We start from the raw sequence: 25,168 nt of genomic DNA on the forward strand, positions 1-25,168 counted from the left end.
AGATGCTGGAGGAAACAGGTACAAAAGTATCTATATGCACAGTAAAACGATTCCAAATTGACATAACCTGAAAGGCAGCTCAGCAAGGAGGAAGCCACTGCTCCAAAACCGCCATAAAAAAGCCAGACTATGGTTTGCAACTGCAGATGGGGACAAAGATTGTACTTTTTGGAGAAATGTCCTCTGGTCTGATGAAACAAAAATAGAACTGTTTGGCCATAATGACCATTGTTATGTTTGGAGGAAAAAGGGGGAGGCTTGCAAGCCGAAGAACACCATCCCAACCGTGAAGCACGGGGGTGGCAGCATCATGTGTGCGGGTGCTTTGCTACGGGAGGGACTGGTGCACTTCACAAAATAAATGGCATCATGAGGGGGAAAAATGATGTACATTATATTGAAGCAAGAAGACATCAGTCAGGAAGTTAAAGCTTTGTCACAAATGGGTCTTCCAAATGGACAATGACACCAAGCATACTTCCAAAGTTGTGGCAAAATGGCTTAAGGACAACAAAGTCAAGGTATTGGAGTGGCCATCACAAAGCCCTGACCTCAATCCTATAGAAAATTTGTGGGCAGAACTGAAAAAGCATGTGCGAGCAAGAAGGCCTACAAACCTGACTCAGTTACACCAGCTCTGTCAGGAGGAATGGGACAAAATCCACCCAACTTATTGTGGGAAGCTTGTGGAAGGCAATGCTACCAAATACTAATTGAGTGTAGTAAACTTCTGACCCACTGGGAATGTGATGAAAGAAGTAAAAGCTGAAATAAATCATTCTCTACTATTATTCTGACATTTCACATTCTTAAAATAAAGTGGTGATCCTAACTGACATAAAACAGGGAATTTTTACTCAGATTAAATGTCAGGAATTGTGAAAAACTGAGTTTAAATGTATTTGGCTAAGGTGTATGTAAACTTCCGACTTCAACTGTATATAAAAAATGTATACTTTATATGAATACATTTTTAAAAAGTAATTCCGAATTACCACAGATTGGTAATTAACATGTAAACTATGGCAAAGTTACCAAAAATGTGGGTAACTTTTGTAAATTATTGGTAGTTTTGCAAACCTACACCTGCATTGTTGTTTATCAGGGAGAATAGGGAATCATGACAGCTCTATTCGTTACATCTTAAACCTTCTGACCGTCTTCTGAATACACCCCAGGTGTCTAACTGGTCTCAGAAGCAGCCCACCAATAAGAGGACCTCCAAGTCCTCACTACACCGCCCCCTGGACCTGGACACGCCCACCAGTGAGGAGAGCTCTGCCTCCTTCGACCAGCTCTCTGTTCCCAGCTTTAAGGTAAGAAACACATTCTATATAGACAGTGTGTGTGTGTTTGTGTGTCTGTTCATCCGTGGAGTACCCTGAGGTCTTAAACCCTTTCTCTTATGTTGTAGGTGGTTAAACAAGGCCTCTCTGCCAGCTCTCTACTAGACAGAGGTCTTTTATTGATGGGAGACACAAACAAGTATTTCAAATTTATTTTGCTAGGCTTTGTTGACTGTGTGTGTGTGTGTGTGCATCATATACACTGAGTGTACAAAACATTAGGACCTCCTGCTCTTTCCATGACAGACTGACCAGGTGAAAGCTATGATCCATTATTGATGTTACCTGTTAAATTCACTTCAATCAGTGTACAGTGCATTCAGAAAGTATTCAGACCCCTTCCCTTTTTCCACATTTTGTTACGTTACAATCTCATTCTAAAATGTATAAAATATGTTTTTTTCCTCATCAATCTACACACAATACCCCATAATGACAAAGCGAAATCAGGTTTAAAAAAAATGGAAATACCTTATTTTCAAAACTATTCAGACCCTTTCCTATGAGACTTGAAATTGAGCTCAGGTGCATCCTGTTTCCATTTATTATCCTTGGGATGTTTCTACTACTTGATTGGAGTCCACCTGTGGTAAATTCAATTGATTGGACAAGATTTGGAAAGGCACACACTTGTTTATATAAAGGTCCCACAGTTGACAGTGAATGTCAAAGCAAAAACCAAGCCATGAGGTTGTCTGTACAGCCCCGAGACGGGATTCTGACGAGGCACAGATCTGGGGAATTGTAACAAAACATTTCTGCAGCATTGAAGGTCCCCAACAACACAGTGTCCTCCATCATTTTTAAATGGAAGAAGTTTGAAACCACCAAGTCTCTTTCTAGAGCTGGCCGCTCGGCCAAACTGAGCAATCGGGGGAGAAGGGCCTTGGTCAGGGAGGTGACCAAGAACCTGATGGTCACTCTGACAGAGCTCCAGAGTTCCTCTGTGGAGATGGGAGAACCTTCCAGAATGACAACCATCTCTGCAGCACTCCACTTATCTCTGCAGCACTCCAGTTATTGGCCAGACGGAGGCCACTCCTCAATAAAAGGCACATGACAACCCACTTTGAGTTTCCCAAAATGCACCTAAAGACTCTCAGACCATGAGAAACAAGATTGTCTGGTCTGATGAAACCAGGATTGAACTCTTTGGCCTGAATGCTAAGCGTCACCTCTGGAGGAAACTAGGCACCATCGCTTTGGCGGTGACAGCATCATGCTGTGGAGATTTCTTTTAGCGGCAGGGACTGGGAGACTAGTGAGGATTGAGGGAAAGATGGTCTGAGCAAAGTACAGAGAGATCCTTGATGAAAACCTGCTCCAGACACCTCAGACTGGAGCGAATTTTCACCATCCAATGGGACAACGACCCTAAGCACACCGCCAAGACAGGACAAGTCTCTGAATGTCCTTGAGTGGCCCAGCCTGAGCCTGTACTTGAACCTGATCGAACATCTCTGGAGAGACCTGAAAATAGCTGTGCAGCGATGCTCCCCATACATCCTGACAGAGCTTGCGAGGATCTACCCAAGAAGGGTCTGTAGTCGCTGTCAAAGGTGCTTCAAGAAAGTTCTGAGTAAAGGGTCTGAATGCGTATGTAAATGTGATCTTTTTTTTTTTATACATTTGCAAAAATGTCTAAACCTGTTTTTACTTTGTCATTATGGGGTAGTGTGCAGATTGATGAGGGGGGACTATTGAATCCATTTTAGAATAAGGCTGTATTGTAACAAAATGTGGAAAAAGTGAAGGGGTCTGAATACTTTCCGAATGCACTGTAGATGAAGGGGAGGAGACCGGTTAAAGAAGGATTGTTAAGCCTTGAGACAGTTGAGACATTGATTGTGTATAATAATGTAAACTCAGCAATAAAAGAAACGTCCCTTTTTTAGGACCCTGTCTTTGAAAGGTAATTAGTAAATATCCAAATAACTTCACAGATCTTCATTGTAAAGGGTTTAAACACTGTTTCCCAGTCTTGTTCAATGAACCATAAACAATTAATGAACATGCACCTGTGGAACGGTTGTTAAGACACTAACAGCTTACAGACGGTAGGCAATTAAGGTCACACTTATGAAAACGTCGGACACTAAAGAGGCCTTTCTACTGACTCTGAAAAACACCAAAAGAAAGATGCCCAGGGTCCCTGCTCATCTGTGGGAACATGCCTTAGGACTGCAAAAGTGGCCAGGGCAATAAATTGCAATATCCGTACTGTGAGACGCCTAAGACAGCGCTACAAGGAGACAGGACGGATCGTCCTCACAGTGGCAGACCACGTGTAACAACACCTGCACAGGGACAGTACATCCGAACATCACACCTGCGGGACAGCAACAACTGCCCGAGTTACACCAGGAACGCACAATCCTTCCATCAGTGCTCAAACTGTCCGCAATAGGCTGAGAGAGGCTGGACTGAGGGCTTGTAGGCCTGTTGTAAGGCAGGTCCTCATCAGACATCACCGGCAACAACTCTTCCACCAAGGCACCTGCAAGTTCCCGGACATTTCTGGGGGGGAATGGCCCTAGCACTCACCCTCTGATCCAACAGGTCCCAGACGTGCTCAATGGGATTGAGATCCGGGCTCTTCGCTGGCCATGGCAGAACACTGACATTCCTGTCTTGCAGGAAATCACGCACAGAACGAGCAGTATGCCTGGTGCCATTGTCATGCTGGAGGGTCATGTCAGGATGAGCCTGCAGGGAGGAGGGAGGAGGATGTCTTCCCTGTAACGCACAGCGTCGAGATTGCCTACAATGACAACAAGCTCAGTCCGAAGATGCTGTGACACTATGGGCACACACCCTCCGTCGCTGGACCAGACAGGACTGGCAAAAAGTGCTCTTCACTGACGAGTCGCTGTTTTGTCTCACCAGGGGTGATGGTCGGATTCGCGTTTATCGTCGAAGGAATGAGCGTTACACCGAGGCCTGTACTTTGGAGCGGGATTGAAGGTGGCGGGTCCGTCATGGTCTGGTCGGTGTGTTACAGTCCACAACAATGCTTCCCAAGTCTGGGAACATTTAAAAATATATACTTATGGAGGGTGTAGTTGCCCTTTAATTCAATTGAGCAAAACAAATGCCCTCCCCATTGATACAACTCAGCATTATATAATTATGTCAGGTAGGCCTACATTGCAGTGAACTTTTAACTGGGAAGGGTTTTTGGTTAAGCCTTTAGAAATGATCATGAAAATAGCATGATGACTGAATTGCGCATCTAACCAAGACCATGGAACAACTTTTTCAATACCTGGTTTGCCTACCCATTGTTGTCTTAGTTGGCATTACTGGTAGATATCATGAGTTACTGATGTCATTCTTCTGTGAGCTGCTCAATGCGACAACCAGTTGAGAGTTGCACGCTCTTCCTGCCTGCAGATGATATTCCATTGAAACTAGGCTATGTGTGCTGCCCGCTTTGTGATTGTGTAGGCTACTTTGTGCATGATTTCACTATTATACTACAGTCGTGGCCAAATGTTTTGAGAATGACACAAATATTCATTTTCACAGTCTGCTGCCTCAGTGTCTTCAGATATTTTTGTCAGATGTTACTATGGAATACTGAAGTATAATTACAACCATTTCATAAGTGTCAAAGGCTTTTATTGACAATTACATGAAATTGATGCAAAGAGTCAATATTTGCAGTGTTGACCCTTCTTTTTCAAGACCTCTGCAATCCGTCCTGGCATGCTGTCAATTAACTTCTGTGCCACATCCTGACTGATGGCAGCCCATTCTTGCATAATCAATGCTTGGAGTTTGTCAGAATTTGTGGGGTTTTGTTTGTCCACCCGCCTCTTGAGGATTGACCACAAGTTCTCAATGCGATTAAGGTCTGGGGAGTTTCCTGGCCATGGACCCAAAATATCGATGTTTTGTTCCCCGAGCCACTTAGTTATCACTTTTGGCAAGGTGCTACATCATGCTGGAAAAGGCATTGTTCGTCACCAAACTGTTCCTGGATGGTTGGGAGAAGTTGCTCTCGGAGGATGTGTTGGTACCATTCTTTATTCATGGCTGTGTTCTTAGGCAAAATTGTGAGTGAGCCCACTCCCTTGGCTGAGAAGCAACCCCACACATGAATGGTCTTAGGATGCTTTACTGTTGGCATGACACCGGACTGATGGTAGCGCTCATCTTGTCTTCTCCGGACAAGCTTTTTTCCGGATGCCCCAAACAATCGGAAAGGGGATTCATCTGAGAAAATGACTTTACCCCAGTCCTCAGCAGTCCAATCCCTGTACCTTTTGAAGAATATCAGTCTGTCCCTGATGTTTTTCCTGGAGAGAAGTAGCTTCTTTGCTGCCCTTCTTAACACCAGGCCATCCTCCAAAAGTCTTCACCTCACTGTGCGTGCAGATGCACTCACACCTGCCTGCTGCCATTCCTGAGCAAGCCTTCTTCACAACAATTGAACCGCTCTCCTTGAAGTTCTTGAGGATCTGATAAATGGTTGATTTAGGTGCAATCTTACTGGCAGCAATATCCTTGCCTGTGAAGCCCTTTTTGTGCAAAGCAATGATTTTGCAGGTATACAAACTGAGGCAGCAGACTGTTAAAATTAATATTTGTGTCATTCTCAAAACTTTTGGCCACGACTGTACATAATTAATAAGTCGTATACCTCCACTACACTACTTTGATATGCAACAGTAGGGATTAAGAAGTGAGTATACACAATGCCCACTGAAAAACAAAGTGTCTATAAGGCCTATATAGGCATATATAGCCTCCACTACACCACTGACACTTTGTGTTTTACAAAAAGTGCACTCTCTTACATGTGTGCTGGTATTACGATTGCTGCCCTTTCAGCATCACAAGTATGTCACACACTGAAGGCCTAGATCCAATAGGTTTGCCACTGTGCAACATTATTATAGATATAAAGACTGTTATAATTTCCCCCTGTCTCCCCTTACTAATAGTGAGCATGCAACTTTCCAACAATTTCCCGACACTTCCCTACCAGCGAGTCAAGGAAATTCGGACCAAGTTTGAGGATATTTTTCAATGACAGTAATGTTACGAGTAAAGTAGGAATCACAGGTTTCAATAGGTGATAAGATATTAATGTTTCAAGAAAGGAGATTATGTATTATATTTGGCCTAGCGAAACGCTTTTATGCACTGACTGAATGGAAGATGATGATTATGAGTTTTATTCCGCTGGTCTCGGCTGGTCCTGGGAAGTGAAAATGTATCCGACACCGAGACAAGACCGAGACAAGACTGAGACACTCAATATGTGGTCTCCAAACTGGACTCGACAACACTGGAACAAGGTAGTAGGTGCCAGGCGCACCGGTTTGAGTGTGTCAAGAACTGCAACACTGATGGGTTTTTCACGCTCAACAGTTTCCCATGTGTATCAAGAATTGTCCACCACCCAAAGGACATCCAGCCAACTTGACACAGCTGTGGGAGGCATTGGAGTCAACATGGGTCAGCATCCCTATTAAACGCTTTCAACACATTGTAGAGTTCATGCCCCGATGAATTGAGGCTGTTCTGAGGGCTAAAGGGGGTGCAACTCAATATTAGGAAAGTGTGCCTTATGTTGTTGTACACTCAGTGTATGTATGTCTGCTCCATATAATTACATATAGAAGTAATTTAATAGGATCTCTATGGTCTGCTCTGTGTGTTTCTCACACACAGATCTGTAACTGCATCTCTCTCTATGTGACTATAGCCAACCGTATACTCCTCTGGATAAGAAGGCGATGGAGAACACAGATGACACCACCACTGAGGACTGGACCTTGGAGCAGCCCCTTTCCCAGACCAGAACCACCGCCATCGTGGAAGTGAAAGGGGCAATCAATGTGGTGCTCACCCCTCTAGTGGCTGAAACTCTGGACAGGTAACATCAACTGGGTTTATATTAAGTTCTAGTATGCTATAGCCACCAAAGGCTTGTGTAAAAATACTGTTATAGGTAATCTTATAGACCAGCTCATCATAGAAAATTCTTAACATATTGCCTTTCCATCTGCAATCAGTGTCTCCCCACAGCAGCTGTGCCTAACAACTCTCCTTGTCATATTACAGGAATATATATTGCTAATGTCATTGACAATGTATGAGGTGTTATTACAGATACATTGAGTCTATGGTCCACTACGTCAGTATACGTCACCCTGCAGCCATTCTGGATGACCTGCATGGGATGGTCCTAAACGAAGCCTATCAGATCAGCAAGTCCACTGTGACTGAATCCGTAAGTAAACCTCACCAAGGAATAAATCTCGCTTAAAGTAGGGCACTATAAGGGTCTTTCTATAAATAATGGTGCCAATATGTGACATTGGGATCTTCATTTCTAAATATTTTGAAACAAAAATAAAAATGATTTTCATGCACTTCCACATGTGTACTTAGAGGAATAAAAGTGAATATATACAAATTGACCCATAACTCCACCTATACAACAACATTGGCCAAGGACATTCGGGGACTTTTTCAAGTACTTCATTTACATTTTCAAGGACCTCAATAATTACAATTTACACTGAGTGTACAAAACATTAAGGACACCGCTCTTTCCATAACAGACTGTGACCAGGTGACTCCAGGTGAAAGCTACATTACGATCCCTTATTGATGTCACTTGTCAAATCCACTTCAATCAGTGTAGATGAAGGGGAGGAAACAGGTTCAGGTTAAAGAAGGATTTTTGAGCATTGAGACAATTGAGACATGGGTTGTGTATGTGTGCCATTCAGATGGTGAATTGGCAAAACTTAAGATGCATAGTGCTGTTATGGTGACCGTATTACCGGCAGTCAGGCGTCATGACCACAGCCAAATTCCATGTGAATGTTCAGTCACGGTAACTAGGCTTCTTCAAAACTGTGCTCAGATGCCTCTGATGGTCATTAGTTTTGAACGGTCATCCAACTCGGAATTCCAAGTCAGAAACTATGGCATCTTTCTAGACCGCCGACTTTCCGATCTGAAGAACACTGACGTCATGATTTGACCTAGTGTAAAAAAGCGAATTATTTGCAAATGATTAAAAAAATTGTTCAGCTGTGCCTAGCAAGTGCTACACCAACTGATCTATTTTGTAATCAAAGCTTTAGTTTTGAAATATAATATGGTTTGAGAATAACAATTACCAGGCCAGGCATATAGCCAATATGCTGTGATAATGTATTAGGCCTACTGCTCAAACCCCATACTTACAGAGCTGTTTTTATTAGCTTAATGTTACGTTTTTTTTTAAATGTTACGTGTTTAAAAAAAAATCAGAACGGTAGATCTCAGCTTGCTTTTTGACTGCGAAAGTGATCTTGACTTAGAAAAGGTTGGTGACCACTGGGAGAGGCCTACTATATTTATTTCTCAACCTTCTATTATTAAGCACATTGCTTTGCTTTACAACCGAAGTGGCATGAAAATTAACCGTGGGAAAAGCATCCTCCATTTGCTATTCAAGTGCATACATGTCATGTCTTTTTTCTTTTTTTTTACCCTGTTCCTGTCTCCTGACTGGTGCATGATAATGGCCCATTCTAAATCAGAACTAATTTCACACATATTGTTTAGTATATATAAAGACAAGATTAGATTGAGAATAGTCTGAATGGTGAGAATATTATAACCTGTGAATTTTTTTGCGACTTTCAAATCATATTTGTGTGTATCATATGACCTAGCCCATAGGCCTATATGTTTTGCTAAGGTTTGTATTACAACTGAAATGGCCAAATAACTTCAAACATATCCTATAGGCCCAAGACACCTGGAACATGGTTGGAGAGCCCATAGCCTACAGAGTCTAGTGAAACATGTTCTTATAAGCAAAGTCGCGCGTGAACTGAGTTTTGACTGGCCACTATTTAATAAAAGCGGATCCCAGAATAGCAACACCCAATATGTGGTCTCCAGACTGGACTCTACAACACTGGAACAAGGTAGTAGGTGCCAGGCGCACCGGTTTGAGTGTGTCAAGAACTGCAGCGCTGCTGGGGTTTTCCACGCTCAACAGTTTCCCGTGTGTATCAAGAATGGTCCACCACCGAAAGGACATCCAGACAACTTGACACAACTGTGGGAGCATTGGAGTCAACATGGGCCAGCATCCCTGGCAGATGTTGGCACAAAGCATGCAAAAAGTGTCCAAAAAAGTAGGCCATTACCACTAAGAATAATGTATTTGTTAGGCCTTGCCAATACATTGATATTCTAATTATTATTACACCTAAAATATGATTTGATTTACAATAATGTGGACATGCATGGCTGGCTGGTGTAGGCACACATAATAAAGTCATGAATAGCGGTAGCATTAATCTCACCATTTGAATCTCACCATTGCTGTATTTATAAGAGAAATGTATGTATTTATGAGAAAGGGACCAAAAGCAAAGTTCCTTTTTTAATGGAAGGATTTGTATGGAAAACCAAGTTGAAGCCAGCATTAGATGTTTCCATCCTCATAAAAACAGCACGTGGTTTTAGCACAACACGTGGTTTTACGGCAACAGAGTAGAGCAACACTGATCAATAATGAAATCACAGATAATTGTAACATGTTGATTTTGTCCACCCACACTAGATGTCGAAAAGCATTAAACATTTATGGCAATTTAGCTAGCTAGCTTGCTGTTGCTAGCTAATTTGTCCTGGGATATAAACATTGGGTTGTTATTTTACCTGAAATGCACAAGGTCCTCTACTCCGACAATTAATCCACAAATAAAAGGGTAAACCGAGTTTGTTTCTAGTAATCTCTCCTCCTTCAGGCTTTTTCTTCTTCAAATCAAATTTATTTATATAGCCCTTCTTACATCAGCTGATATCTCAAAGTGCTGTACAGAAACCCATCCTAAAACCCCAAACAGCAAGCAATGCAGGTGTAGAAGCACAGTGGCTAGGAAAAACTCCCTAGAAATGCCAAAACCTAGGAAGAAACCTAGAGAGGAACCAGGCTATGAGGGGTGGCCAGTCCTCTTCTGGCTGTGCCGGGTGGAGATTATAACAGAACATGGCCAAGATGTTCAAATGTTCATAAATGACCAGCATGGTCAAATAATAATAATCACAGTAGTTGTCGAGGGTGCAGCAAGTCAGCACCTCCGGAGTAAACTCCGGAGTAAACGGTGGACTGGGGACAGCATGGAGTCATCATGCCAGGTAGTCCTGAGGCATGGTCCTAGGGCTCAGGTCCTCCGAGAGAGAGAAAGAAAGAGAGAATTAGAGAGAGCATACTTAAATTCACACAGGACACCGGATAAGACAGGAGAAGTACTCCAGATGTAACAAACTGACCCTAGCCCCCCGACACAAACTACTGCAGCATAAATACTGGAGGCTGAGACAGGAGGGGTCAGGAGACACTGTGGCCCCATCCGATGATACCCCCGGACAGGGCCAAACAGGTGGGATATAACCCCACCCACTTTGCCAAAGCACAGCCCACACACCACTAGAGGGATACCTTCAACCACCAACTTACCATCCTGAGACAAGGCCGAGTATAGCCCACAAAGATCTCCGCCACGGCACAACCCAAGGGGGGGTGCCAACCCAGACAGGAAGATCACGTTAGTGACTCAACCGACTCACCCCTCTTCTTTGGACTTTATGGCAGTTGGCAACCAACTTAAAGGTGCATAACCACCACCAACTGGACTGGAGTGTGGACCTCAGTTTCAATCACCCACGTGGGTATATGCTCCTAAAAACCAATGAGAAGATGGAAGAGGCGGGACTTGCAGTGGGTTAAGCAGATGCTTGTTGACGCGCGCGAGCGGTGTGGTCAGCATGTAAGTGAGCAGGAGAACTTACAAATTGGCTACAATAATTATAAGAACTTTTCGGGGACCAAAGTGAGGAAATTACTGATAATCTTGCTAGGCCTATTCCAATACTTGAATTTCTGAGCTCCAAATTCAAGCTTGTATTGTTTAAAATTGCAGGTGTAACATGGAAAACAAAATGTATTTGTCATGTTATTTCATTACCAGATCATGTTGTGAAGAAGCCCACTAGACTATGTCATTTGTTGTCATGTTGTTGTTGTGTTGTGTTGCGTAATAGTCTATCCTACGCAATTGCACACAGTAGACTCTGTGTCCAATCCGAGGCACAGAAAACATGAACACATTACCTTGATACTTTCTCTGTTAGATCTAACGAGACCCTGCTGTAAATCAAGCAGACAACAACAGATGATCAATATCAATTCGGTAGGGATATTAGATCCAACGTGGATCCAGGCACAACTTTCTTCACCAGCATAACAAACCAGACACCAAAATATTCTGGATATTTTTTGCAAACACCTTTTTTCCAGCACTTGGGCTGTTGTTGCGTCACATGCTCTATCACAACAGCTGTTCGTCACTTAACTGTTCTTCTGAAAATTCCTTCCTGGATCAGATATGTGAATATATCATGGCGTGACTAATCAGCTGAACACCAAATGCGCATCCAACAAGTATTATGCATAATTATTGAAGAACCACATTAATGACAGTATTGATTTAGGTTTCAAGGTTTTGCAATTGCATTTATTATTTTGGATTTGGGCATTCACCCCGTAACATACGGAGACATGAAATGTTACGGAATTTTACGTAGTTACACTGCAGTTCTGAGATCTCTATACAAAAAACTGTACGACAGCTAGATCCAAGATTCTTACAGTGTTCAAGTAAAATGTCTAATTTAACTGAATAATGCTTAATATATGATATAATGACAACTTTTGCTGCCATAAATGCGAGGACAGAAAAGGTATGTTTTATGTCACATGATTTTGGACAAATCCATCAAGTCACCAAACATGATAAAGGGTCAACATTTTAAATCAACTCGTGAATTTTATTGAATATAGCTATGATCCCATCTTACCTTAATTTAGTGACATGAAAAAAATGTACTTATTATTATCAATAACTTAACAGCAGTTACAAGTTGTCCAGCGTAGGAATTCCTCACTGGACCGTAGTTTATAGAAAGACCCATAAAGGGAATAGAGTGCAATTTTACATTTACCCTAAGATTGTCTTGTTTTGAAATGTTTCCCCCATTATAGAGCTCAGCCAAGCAGGAGCACAAGCTGTCCAAGACGGAGGGTACCACAGGCTCCCTCAACATGCCACATGGTCAAACGGACCTGAAGGTCAAACCAGACAATGTGAAGATCAAGGGCCTTCAAGCTAACGTGTCAATCCCTAAGGTAGGAATTGTGCCATGGAATTGTGCCAGGAAAATTGTATTGGACTTAAACAGAATTTAAACAAATTTGAAGTGAAATTAGCCGGAGTCGACTGTAGTTCAATGCTGATTCCTAGAGTTGCATCTCTAATGTCCCAAAAATCTTTCTCTCTGGCTGTACAGGTGAACCTGTGTCTGCTCCAGGCCTCTATAGAAGAATGTTCTCCCTTCAGCTCCAGTAAGAGCCACATCACACACGTCTCTCTGGTTGCTCTCTGCTTCGACAGGATCGTCACACAGTTTCGCATGAACAGGTAACCTCATTTCCACCAGCCTGCACCTGTCTCCTTAAGACAGACGCACACACACACAGTTACACCCTGTGCGTACCCTCTTGTCTGTCTCCACAGGGGCATAGTGGAGGAGACACCCAACACTGCAGAGCACGGCCGTCCCTCCGTAAACTTGGAGAAGTACGCCTCGGCCACCAAGATGCAGCCACAGTCTTCAGGCTCACTGCGCTCCAACGCCGGCATTGAGAAGGGCAAGGAGATCGCTGCCAAGCTTAACATCCACCGCATCCACTGCCAGCTACGAGGCCTGGATTCCAAAGGTGGGAATATGCTCTTTTTTTATTGACTGCTCTACAATGTGTTTTTTGAAACACCAGCCTGCACACCCAGCAGGCTGTCTATGACTGGAGTTAGAGACTTCTGCCCTAATATAATATTATGTGTTAGCCAGTTGTGAAGCAAAACTTTCAAATTTACTCATTTTTCCTGTCATGTGGTTAAGACATAGGGACATGTGCCATCACGGCCATCCCTTTTGAGAAGTCCAAAGTACTGTTCAGTCTGGAGGAAATAGATGAGTTTGCCCTTGTGGACGAGACTGAGAACTACGCGGCTGCAGACCTGGTCCGCACCGCCGCCTCCCTGGAGAAGTGGGGCTGGATCATGTTTGAGTGCGGAATCGAGAACCTCACCGTCAAAGGTAATTTGTCATTACGAAAGATATGCATATGCACTGTATATACACATTTAGATTAACTTTGAATTGACTGAATTAAAGTTGAATTGATTGAATTGATGTTATTAACCCCAACCCTGTAACACTTTTGCCTGATTGTGTGTGGATATGTGCAGGCGGACGTCAGTCGGGTGCAGTGCTGTACAGTGCGTTTGGCATGATGGGGCAGTCGGGTACTGGCGTGAACACTGGCATGTTCAAATCCAATGGCTCATCAGGCTCTCAGACGGGCAGCGGCTACAGCACTGATGTATCTGATGACAACCTGCCTAACGACGCCACAAGCCCCAACTCTGATGCCAACGGAAACGCAGACTCTGACGATCAGGTAACTCATCACTTTCAACTGTTGTACTTGATCCAACCTCATTTCAGTAACGGAAAGCGTTCAGACAAAATATAGACTTGCTTCTCTCTCTTGCTCCCCTCTCATTGGCCTCTGTGTGGTGTCGATTGCTCTTGCAGGATGAAGGGGTGGAGTCTGACGACCTGAAGAAGGACCTCCCCCCCATGCCCCCGCCCCCTGACTCCAGCAGCATGAAGCTCACCATCAAGGAGATCTGGTTCAGCTTCGCTGCCCCAACCAACGTTCGCTCCCCCTCCCAGGCCATCTCCAGGCAGCTGAATCTCCTGAGCACAGCGACACCGGCGATCGGAGCCTGGTTGGTCCCCATCGACCAGCTTAAGTCTTCTCTGCGTAAGCTGGACATGGAGGGCACCTTGAGAGTGTGTGCTGTCATGGGCTGCATCATGACTGAAGCCTTGGAGGTCAGTACTGCACAGGTTGAGGGCTCCAATGCATTTTATCCATTAATAATCCTATATTTTCACGTAATTGTGTATTTTTGTCTGTCTATATTCTGTCTGTATATTTTGTCTATTGCTGTCAGCACCATTTTACCTGGTCAATTCAGGGTACATGTAAATGTATTTAGCAAATAAAGGTAATTCTGAGTCTGCAGTGCATTCGGAAAGTATTCAGACCCCTTGACTTTTTCCACATTCTGTTACGTTACAGCCCTATTCTAAAATGGATGAAAAAAATAAATCCTCCTCAATATACACACACAATACCCCATTATGACAAAGCAAAAACAGGTTTTTAGAAATGTTTGCAAATGTATAATAAAAAATGCCAAAAATAAGCACATTTACAAACAGTGTCATGCGAAAGTATTCACCCCCTTGGCATTTTTCCTATTTTGTTGTCTTAAAACCTGGAATTAAAATAGATTTTGGGGGGTTTGTATTATTTGATTTACACAACATGCCTACCACTTTGAAGATGCTAATTATTTTTTATCGTGAAACAAACAAGAAATAAGATACACAAAAAATATTACTTGAGCGTGCATAACTATTCACCCCCCCAAAGTCAATACTTTGTAGAGCCAGCAATTGCAGCAATTACAGCTGCAAGTCTCTTGGGGTATGTCTCTATAAGCTTGGCACATCTAGCCACTGGGATTTTTGCCCATTCTTCAAGGCAAAACTGCTCCAGCTCCTTCAAGTTGGATGGGTTCCGCTGGTGTACAGCTATCTTTAAGTCATACCACAGATTCTCAATTGGATTGAGGGTCTGGGCTTTGTTTCCCTTAAACCACTCGAGTGTTGCTTTAACAGTATGCTTAGGGTCATTGTCCTGCTGGAAGATGAACCCCCGTCCCAGTCTCAAATCTCTGGAAGACTGTATTTAGCGCCATCCATCATTCCTTCAATTCTGACCAGTTTCCCAGTCCCTGCCGGTAAAAAAACATCCCCACAGCATGATGCTGTCACCATCATGCTTCACTGTGGGGATGATGTTCTCGGGGTGATGAGAGGTGTTGGGTTTGTGCCAGACATAGCGTTTTCCTTGATGGCCAAAAAGCTACATTTTTTAGTCTCATCTGACAAGATTACCATCTTCCATATCTTTGGGGAGTCTCCCACATGCCTTTTTTTTCGAACACCAAACGTGTTTGCTTATTTTTTTCTTTAAGCAATGGCTTTTTTCTGGACACTCTTCCGTAAAGCCCAGCTCTGTGGAGTGTACCGCTTAAAGTGATTTTATGGACAGATACTCCAATCTCCGCTGTGGAGCTTTACAGCTCCTTCAGGGTTATCTTTGGTCTCTTTGTTGCCTCTGATTAATGCCCTCCTTGCCTGGTCCGTGAGTTTTGTGGGTGGCCCTCTCTTGGCAGGTTTGTTGTGGTGCCATATTCTTTCCATTTTTTAATAATGGATTTAATGGTGCTCAGTGGGATGTAAAAAGTTTCAGATGTTTTTTTTTATAACCCATCCCTGATCTGTACTTATCCACAACTTTTTCCCTGACCTGTTGGAGAGCTCCTTGGTCTTCATGGTGCCGCTTGCTTGGTGGTACCCCTTGCTTAGTGGTGTTGGGGAGAACAAGTATTTGACACACTGCCGATTTTGCAGGTTTTCCTACTTACAAAGCATGTAGAGGTCTGTAATTTTTATCATAGGTACACTTCAACTGTGAGAGACGGAATCTAAAACAAAAATCCAGAATATCACATTGTATGATTTTTAAGTAATTCATTTGCATTTTATTGCATGACATAAGTATTTGATCACCTACCAACCAGTAAGAATTCCGGCTCTCACAGACCTGTTAGTTTTTCTTTAAGAAGCCCTCCTGTTCTCCACTCATTACCTGTATTAACTGCACCTGTTTGAACTTGTTACCTGTATAAAAGACACCTGTCCACACACTCAATCAAACAGACTCCAACCTCTCCACAATGGCCAAGACCAGAGAGCTGTGTAAGGACATCAGGGATACAATTGTAGACCTGCACAAGGCTGGGATGGGCTACAGGACAATAGGCAAGCAGCTTGGCGAGAAGGCAACAACTGTTGGCGCAATTATTAGAAAATGGAAGAAGTTGAAGATGACGGTCAATCACCCTCGGTCTGGGGCTCCATGCAAGATCTCACCTCGTGGGGCATCAATGATCAGGAGGAAGGTGAGGGATCAGCCCAGAACTACACGGCAGGACCTGGTCAATGACCTAAAGAGAGCTGGGACCACAGTCTCAAAGAAAACCATTAGTAACACACTACGCCGTCATGGATTAAAATATTGCAGCGCACGCAAGGTACCCCTGCTCAAGCCAGCGCATGTCCAGGCCCGTCTGAAGTTTGCCAATGACCATCTGGATGATCCAGAGGAGGAATGGGAGAAGGTCATGTGGTCTGATGAGACAAAAATAGAGCTTTTTGGTCTAAACTCCACTCGCCGTGTTTGGAGGAAGAAGAAGGATGAGTACAACCCCAAGAACACCATCCCAACCGTGAAGCATGGAGGTGGAAACATCTTTCTTTGGGGAATGCTTTTCTGCAAAGGGGACAGGACGACTGCACCGTATTGAGGGGAGGATGGATCGGGCCATGTATCGCAAGATTTTGGCCAACAACCTCCTTCCCTCAGTAAGAGCATTGAAGATGGGTCGTGGCTGGGTCTTCCAGCATGACAACGACCTGAAACACACAGCCAGGGCAACTAAGGAGTGGCTCCGTAAGAAGCATCTCAATGTCCTGGAGTGGCCTAGCCAGTCTCCAGACCTGAACCCAATAGAAAATCTTTGGAGGGAGCTGAAAGTCCGTATTGCCCAGCGACAGCCCCGAAACCTGAAGGATCTGGAGAAGGTCTGCATGGAGGAGTGGGCCAAAATCCCTGCTGCAGTGTGTGCAAACCTGGTCAAGAACTACAGGAAACGTATGATCTCTGTAATTGCAAACAAAGGTTTCTGTACCAAATATTAAGTTCTGCTTTTCTGATGTATCAAATACTTATGTCATGCAATAAAATGCAAATGAATTACTTAAAAATCATACAATGTGATTTTCTGGATTTTTGTTTTAGATTCCGTCTCTCACAGTTGTAGTGTACCTATGAAGTAGGAAAAGTAGTGTACCTATGAAGTAGGAAAACCTGCAAAATCGGCAGTGTATCAAATACTTGTTCTCCCCACTGTATATTTTTACTGAGATCATGTGACAGATCATGTGACACTTAGATTGCACACAGGTGGACTTTATTTAACTAATTATGTTACTTCTGAAGGTAATTGGTTGCACCAGATCTTATTTAGGGGCTTCATAGCAAAAGGGGTTAATACATAATCACGCACCACTTTTCCGTTTTTGATTTTGTTGAATTGTTTTTAAACAAGTTATTTTTTTCGTTTCACTATTTTGTGTATGTCTATTACATAAAATCAAAATCTATTTAAGGTTGTAATGCAACAAAATAGGAAAAACGCCAAGGGGGATGAATACTTTTGCAAGGCACTGTATGTATTCAGACCCTTTACTCAGTACTTTGTTGAAGCACCTTTGGCAGCGATTACAGCCTCAAGTCTTCTTGGGTATGACTTTACAAGCTTATCACACCTGTATTTGGGAGTTTCTCCCATTCTTCTCTGCAGATTCTCTCAAGCTGCACAGCTATTTTCAGATCTCTGCAGAGATGTTCGATCGGGTTCAAGTCCGGGCTCTGGCTGGGCCACTCAAGGACATTGAGACTTGTCCCGAATCCACTCCTGCGTTTTGGCTGTGTGCTTAGGGTCATTGTCCTATTGAAAGGTGAATCTTCACCCCAGTCTGAGCACTCTGGAGCAGGATTTCATCAAGGATCTCTCTATACTTTGCTCCGTTCATCTTTCCCTCGATCCTGACAAGTCTCCCAGTCCCTGCCGCTGGAAAACATCCCCACAGTATGATGCTTCCACCACCATGCTTCACCGTAGGGATGGTGCCAGGTTTCCTGCAGATGTGACGCTTGGCATTCATGCCAAAGAGATCAGTCTTGGTTTCATCAGACCAGAGATCCTTGTTTCTCATGGTCTGAGAGTCCTTCAGGTGCCTTTTGGCAAACTCCAAGCGGGCTGTCATGTGCCTTTTACTGAGGAGTGGCTTCCATCTGGCCACTCTATCATAAAGGCCTGATTGGTGGAGTGCTGCAGAGATGGTTGTACTTTTGGAAGGTTCTCCCATCTCCACAGAGGAACTCTGGAGCTCTGTCAATGTGACCATCGGTTTCTTGGTAACCTCCCTAACCAAGGCCCTTCTCCCCCGATTTCTCAGTTTGGCTGGGCGAATCTTGGTGGTTCCAAACTTTTTCCATTAAGAATGATGGAGGCCACTGTGTTCTTGGGGACCTTCAATGCTGCAGACATTTTCTGGTACCCTTCCCCAGATCTGTGCCTCTACACAATCCTGTGCCAGAGCTCTACGGCCCTTCGACCTCATGGCTTGGTTTTTGCTCTGACATGCACTGTCAGCTTTGGGACCTTTATATAGACAGATGTGTGCCTTTCCAAATCATATCCAATCAATTGAATTTACCACAGGTGGACTCCAATCAAGTTGTTGAAACATCTCAAGGATGATCAATGGAAACAGGATGCACCTGAGCTCAATTTCAAGTCTCATAGCAAAGGGTCTGATTACTTATGTAAATAACATTTTTTATACATTTGCTAACATTCTAATAACATGTTTTTGCTTTGTCATTATGGGGTATTGTGTGTACATTGATGAAGATAATTTTTTTTTTTTATAATAATAAAATTTAAAAAAAATCAATTTTAGAATAAGGCTGTAACGTAACAAAATGTGGAAAAAGGGGTCTGAATACTTTCCGAATGCACAGTGTATGAGACACATTCCCTTTTCTTTCCTTTGTTCTCTACAGAAAAAGAGTATCCACATCCCCTTCCGGAGCAAGTACAACAGGGTGACCAAGCGAGCACGCTACCTCCATGAGAACCCCTCTTGTCTCCTGTGTAACATCCTGCATCGCTACCTACAGCAGGCTGACTACTCAGTGATAGAGGAGGCCACTATGGTGAGACGTGTGTGTTTGCATTTAAAGGCTTGAGAACTTCAGTCTGTGCCATGATTGCCTGAATCAGGGTTGTTAGTGCTGGGCTGGAAGTAGCTCTCATGGATCTACCCTAAGTTAACTCCTAATTATCCATTTAACCCATCTCATCTTGTCCTCTTTAGAATGACGGGCTGCCTGCCCTGGTGACCCTGAAAAAGGGTCTGGTGGCTCTGGCCCGTCAGTGGATGAAGTTTATTGTGGTGACCCAAGGCTTCAAGGCCATCGGCCTGATGAGGCCCAACCAGCTGCCCAAACCCAAGGAGACCCCCCTGCAGCAGACCTACCAGGTCCAGGGCCTGGACAACGGAGCTGCGCTGCAGAGTGACACCAGCGCCGACGGGGCCGAGTTCGAGTTCGACGCAGGTAGGAACCTTTGCCCTGAGTGTTTTTATTTTTGATGAATATTCTGGTAAATGAATACGACAGAGACTTTATCAAAACAATTGTACTGAAAAGTCCCCTCACATGTTAATGAATTTGATGATGGGGATGACAATGCATGCAGTATGTTGGTCCAATGGGTTATATCATGTTGTAAATGCTGTCCAGCCACAGTGAGTGAACACACCATGCTGCTGGAGGGAGCATGCAGCCGCCCCCCGCCCACAGGAGACAAATCTGGACCGGTCAGTGGGGTGGAGATCATGAGGAAGCTGTCCAAGTCCCACACACACAGTGAATCTGCCCTCAAAATAAAGGTAAAGGTGTGTGTCTTAACTGGGTATCCACCTGTCTGTCTGCATTGTCTACTGAAGAAAAATATAAACGCAACAATTTCAATGATTTTACTGAGTTACAGTTTATATAAGGAAACCAGTCGATTTAAATAAATTCTGTAGGCATTTATATATGGATTTCACATGACTGGGCAGGGGCACAGCCATGGGTGGGCCTGGGAGGGAATAGGCCCACCCACTGGGGAGCCAGGCCCAGCCAATCATAATGTTTTTCCTCCACAAAAGGGCTTTATTATAGACAGAAATACTCCTCAGTTTCATCAGCTGTCTGGGTGGCTGGTCTCAGACAATCCCGCAGGTGACGAAACCGTATGTGGAGGTTCTAGGCTGCCGTGAAATGGTGTTTTTTACATTGGATAAAAGTAGAGACTCATAGCTACAAAATGGTATATCATACACTGCATTTGAGGAACAATGGGAAAGTAATTCTGCTTTGAAAGTTGATAAACTTGTAAACTCACTTTTGAGAACAAATCGCCTTTGAATGTTTTGATATCTAGTGAAGAGCTCTTTTTTGTCTACACCCATTCAGCATCATTCACACCCTCTTAACTTTAGCCCCACCCGTCTCGTTTCGCTCTTGGAGCGCACACCTGACGCTCTGGCCGATGATTTGCTTACTTCTGGATAACATGAAAACAGCCTAACCAACTCTGCTGGCAACAATTTCATTACACTTTTTTGCATACGTTTACTGACACCAACCATATTCAATGGGTGTTGTACATATACCACGTTATGTTAGCTAGCTAACAGTACACTTTAGCTTGAAATTAAACCACTTTCTGTCAAAATTAGAAATGTGTAATATCTGGAAAAAATAGCTAGCTATCTTACCTGTATCATCATGCATGATGGACGCGTCTCCCTGTCAGGAATGCCATACCACGGTTGCCCTTAGTTGGAAGGTTGTTAGCTTTTTCTGTGGCTTAACCAACAAGGCTTGTAATTTTAGAAATTTTATTCATATTTACAGATGGCATACAAGTTTGTTATTAAGGCACATGAAAGGTCACATGTTCGAAAAGGTATTTCTGCCCAAGAAAATTGATAAAAAAATATTTTTACGTTCAAATGGCTCTCCTGTGAAGTCGTGACTTGCGACATACGCCTAGTTTCCTGAATCGGGTCACATTTTTGTTCAGTATATATGGGTGGACAGGGGCGACAGGGAAGTACCACTTTCCATTATACAATAGGAATGCATTTGTTTTCACACTATTGATATGGGTGTGTGTCTTCCTCAGGGCTCCCACCCATACCAGTCCCTGAGCTACACCAGCGGGGACACGGCGGCTGACTCTCCTGCCCATGTGAGTCGCGTGGGCATGCCTGCCAAGGACAGTCCCCGTAAGGAGAGTCTGTTGAGCTACCTGACTGGCAGCTTCCCCAGCCTGCACAACCTGCTGGAGGGTACACCCCAGAGGAACGAGCCCACCACCAAGAGCACAGGTAGACTGCCATTGTCCTTAGAACGTTACCATGGGATAGACCAGGGTTTCCCACACCTGGTTCAGACTTGGGTTGCCTTCCAATTCCATACCCTCGTCCCCAAAGTGTGAACATTGTCGAAAAGTATGGCTTATATATATTTATACTAGTTCTATTCCTTTTCGAACCACAATGATAGAGAATTGGTAGAGAATTGGACTGCAACATTACATTACATATTTGCGTCCCCCTTTAGGTAACAGTGTGGGCCCAGATGTATTGACGGAGCACCCCCTGCTGTCAGAGCCCTCTTCTGTCAGCTTCTACAACTGGATGTCCAACGCTGTGGGCAACCGGGGCGGAGGGAACGCTGTACCCCAGGAGTCCCCCATCAACCGCTCCCAGCACAACAGCCTGCAGACAGGTAGAGGGAATGTTTTGGGAATCTTAGGGGGGAATGTTGGTCAGCGAGCCGCTGTGCAGCTCGCTAACCAACCCCGACGCTCACGGTAGAAGAATGTCAAAACAGGTCACCCTAAGTGTCTGTTACCCATTGCTCCTCAGGCGTCACCTGTAACCTCCCCACCATCCCATCAGCATCAGACTTCAACACGGTGCTGTCCAGCGACCAGAACACTCTTGATGGAACACAGTCTCAACACTCTCAGCACAGCACCAGCCAGGATGACATAATGATGGCCGACATCGAGGAGGGCAATCAGTGTCCCGCCGCTGTGCAGCTCGCTGACGCACAGGTAACCTGTTGAGCGTGCGGGTGGTTGTGTTTGTGATAATTCTAATGATTCCCTCTCCCTTTCCTCAATTCACACAGGTTGTGTTCAAGCCTCTGCTGAGTCACACAGGGATCCAGGCGCAGGATACCACTCCTCTCAGCTACAAGATGTATTTTGGAGAGCACCTCTCCTTCTCCGGCACCTTGGAGTGTCTCAGAGCAGACATTGTGGACTCAGACACGTCCAAGGAGCGGAAGAACAAACGCTCCAAAAGGTAAATAAACCTTGTATCTAAATAAAGATAATGTATGCCTGGTTATTATTTGTCCCATTATCTACCACTCATAAGTAATCTTGCTCTCTACCCCTCTCCATCTCTCCCTGCAGACAGGGCATGCCTAACCTCCCTCCGCTGGAGTTCAAACCGGCCCTGCTGATCGAGACCTTCAGTCTAAACTCTGTGTTGATGGAGAAGTCTACCAGCACTGGACCCCCCAACTCCACGGCCGTTCCTTTCGCCTTCCACGACCTCAACCGGCGCCACTACAACACCTTCCACTGCGACTTCACCATCGCCTGCCAGGCCATCAGCCAGCGTGTGGATATGGCCCTGGTGCGCCTCATCCACCAGTTCAGTACCATGGTGGACGACATCAAAGCCACGCAGACAGACATCAAGCTGAGTCGCTACACAGCCGGCTCCACCTCCCCCACGCCCACCTTCAAGGCAAGGCCCTACCGACACTTCCGCTCTTCTGACTTCAGCCGCAGCTCGCGGGGAAGCATCAACGGAGCCGGGCGGAGTGGGGCTGGCGGCGGCGGGAACACGGCTCAGAGAAGCAAGCGAGGTGGAGGAGGGGGTCAACCACCCAACGGCCCCCCTTCAGCACTGGACTCACTGGGTAGGAGGGAGCCCCGGGGACGCAACACGCTGGGTCGCTCGGAGCGTCGGACCTCCAAGGTACATCAACCAGTATGTGTCTTCATTTTGGAATGTTTTATGTACACTGAACAAAAATAGAAATGCAACATGCAACAATTTCAAAGATATTACTGAGTTACAGTTCATATAAGGAAATCTGTCAATTTAAATAAATAAATTGGGCCCTAATCTATTGATTTCACATAACTGGGAATACAGATATGCATCTGTTGGTCACAGAAGGTATGGGCGCGGATCAGGAAACCAGTCAGCATCTAGTGTGACCACCATTTGCCTTAATGCAGTGCATAGAGTTGATCAGGCTGTTGACTGAGGCCGGTAAATGTTGTCCTACTCCTCTTCAATGGCTGTGCAAAGTTGCTGGATATTGCCGGGAACTGTAATACACTGTCGTACACGTCGATCCAGACCATCCCAAACATACTCAATGGGGGACATGTCTGGTGAGTGTGCAGGCCTTATAAGAACTGGGACATTTTCAGCTTCAGTTTTTGTATTCATTTTGTATTACATGTTTTGGTGTGTCCTTGCAACATGGGGCCGTGCATTATCATGCTGAAACATAAGGTGAATGGCGGATGAATGGCACGACAATGGGCCTCAGGATCTCATCACGGTATCTCTGTGCATTCAAATTGCCATCGATACAATACAATTGTGTTCATTGTCCGTAGCTTGTGCCTGCCAAGACCATAACCACATCGCCACCATGGAGCACTCTGTTCACAACGTTGACATCAGCAAACCGCTCGCCCAAACAACGCCATACACGCTGTCTGCCATCTACCTGGTACAGTTGAAACCTGGATTCATCCCTGAAGAGCACACTTCTCCAGCGTGCCAGTGGTCATCGAAGGTGGCATTTGCCCGCTGAAGTTGATTACGACGCCGAACTGCAGTCAGGTGAAGTCCCTGGTGAGGACGACAAGCAGATTCTTTGGTTGTGCAAAACCACAGTTTCATCAGCTGTCTGGGGGGCTGGTCTCAGACGATCCCACAGGTGAAGAAGCTGGATGTGGAGGTCCTGGGCTGGTGTGCTTACACATGGTCTGCGGTTGTGAGGCCGGGTTGGACGTACTGCCAAATTCTCTAAAACGATGTTGGAGGCGGCTTATGGTAGAGAAATTAACATTACATTCTCTGGCAACAGCTCTGTTGGACATTCCAGTAGTCAGCCTGCCAATTGCATACTCCCTCAAAACTTGAGCTGTCTGGCATTGTATTGTGTGGCAAAACTGCACATGTTATAGTGACCTTTTATTGTCCCCAGCACAAGCTGCACCTGTGTAATAATCATACTGTTTAATCAGCTTCTTGATATGCCACACTTGTCAGGTGGATGTATTATCTTGGCAATGGAGAAATGATCACTAACAGGGATGTCAACAAATTTGTGCACAAAGTTTGAGAGAAAAGCTTTTTGTGCGTATAGAACATTTCTAGGATCTTTTATGTCAGCTCATTAAACATAGGACCAACACTTTACATGTTGCGTTTATATTTTTGTTCAGTATATATTTCTCAGTGATCTATCAGATGATGTATGCTCGGTTTCTATTGGTACATTTAATGAATCTATTGATGAAGGTGTCGCGGAAGGGCTCTCGGGACGTGGCTGACCACACAGCCATCCAAATGGATGATTCCGACTCCATCACAGTGTCAGAGCAGAGCGAGCCCTCTGCAGAGTGCTGGCAGAACATGTACAAGCTGCTCAACTTCTACTCACTCATCTCTGACCCAACGGGTATCCTGGAGAAGAGCTCCCCTGAGAACTGCATCTCGGGTAAGGCTCTCTCTCTCCCTCACCCATCTCTAGCCCCTACCCCCTAGGCACTTAGAAATATCAATTATTAATA

General features: G+C 44.5%; 1 protein-coding gene across 21 annotated transcripts in view; it reads left to right on the plus strand.

The window, feature by feature from the left end:
• Window positions 1–25,168, plus strand: part of LOC139553457 (bridge-like lipid transfer protein family member 1) — a 142,884-nt gene that overhangs the window by 58,810 nt on the left and 58,906 nt on the right. For 15 of the 21 annotated variants that reach the window (XM_071365779.1, XM_071365782.1, XM_071365785.1 and 12 more), the window contains 19 exons: window positions 1,179–1,316; window positions 1,415–1,485; window positions 7,063–7,233; window positions 7,470–7,590; window positions 12,418–12,561; window positions 12,723–12,853; window positions 12,950–13,152; window positions 13,335–13,532; window positions 13,685–13,896; window positions 14,034–14,336; window positions 19,273–19,425; window positions 19,587–19,827; window positions 20,014–20,168; window positions 21,449–21,653; window positions 21,889–22,056; window positions 22,197–22,387; window positions 22,465–22,640; window positions 22,754–23,339; window positions 24,897–25,095. In XM_071365779.1, the coding sequence (XP_071221880.1) occupies window positions 1,179–1,316; window positions 1,415–1,485; window positions 7,063–7,233; window positions 7,470–7,590; window positions 12,418–12,561; window positions 12,723–12,853; window positions 12,950–13,152; window positions 13,335–13,532; window positions 13,685–13,896; window positions 14,034–14,336; window positions 19,273–19,425; window positions 19,587–19,827; window positions 20,014–20,168; window positions 21,449–21,653; window positions 21,889–22,056; window positions 22,197–22,387; window positions 22,465–22,640; window positions 22,754–23,339; window positions 24,897–25,095 (3,766 nt within the window). The remainder of the gene's footprint in view (window positions 1–1,178; window positions 1,317–1,414; window positions 1,486–7,062; window positions 7,234–7,469; window positions 7,591–12,417; window positions 12,562–12,722; window positions 12,854–12,949; window positions 13,153–13,334; window positions 13,533–13,684; window positions 13,897–14,033; window positions 14,337–19,272; window positions 19,426–19,586; window positions 19,828–20,013; window positions 20,169–21,448; window positions 21,654–21,888; window positions 22,057–22,196; window positions 22,388–22,464; window positions 22,641–22,753; window positions 23,340–24,896; window positions 25,096–25,168) is intronic. The other 6 variants (XM_071365784.1, XM_071365787.1, XM_071365798.1 and 3 more) reach the window with 3 other exon arrangements.

The sequence above is a fragment of the Salvelinus alpinus genome, chromosome 25, assembly GCF_045679555.1.
Source record: "Salvelinus alpinus chromosome 25, SLU_Salpinus.1, whole genome shotgun sequence".
NCBI lineage: Eukaryota > Metazoa > Chordata > Actinopteri > Salmoniformes > Salmonidae > Salvelinus > Salvelinus alpinus.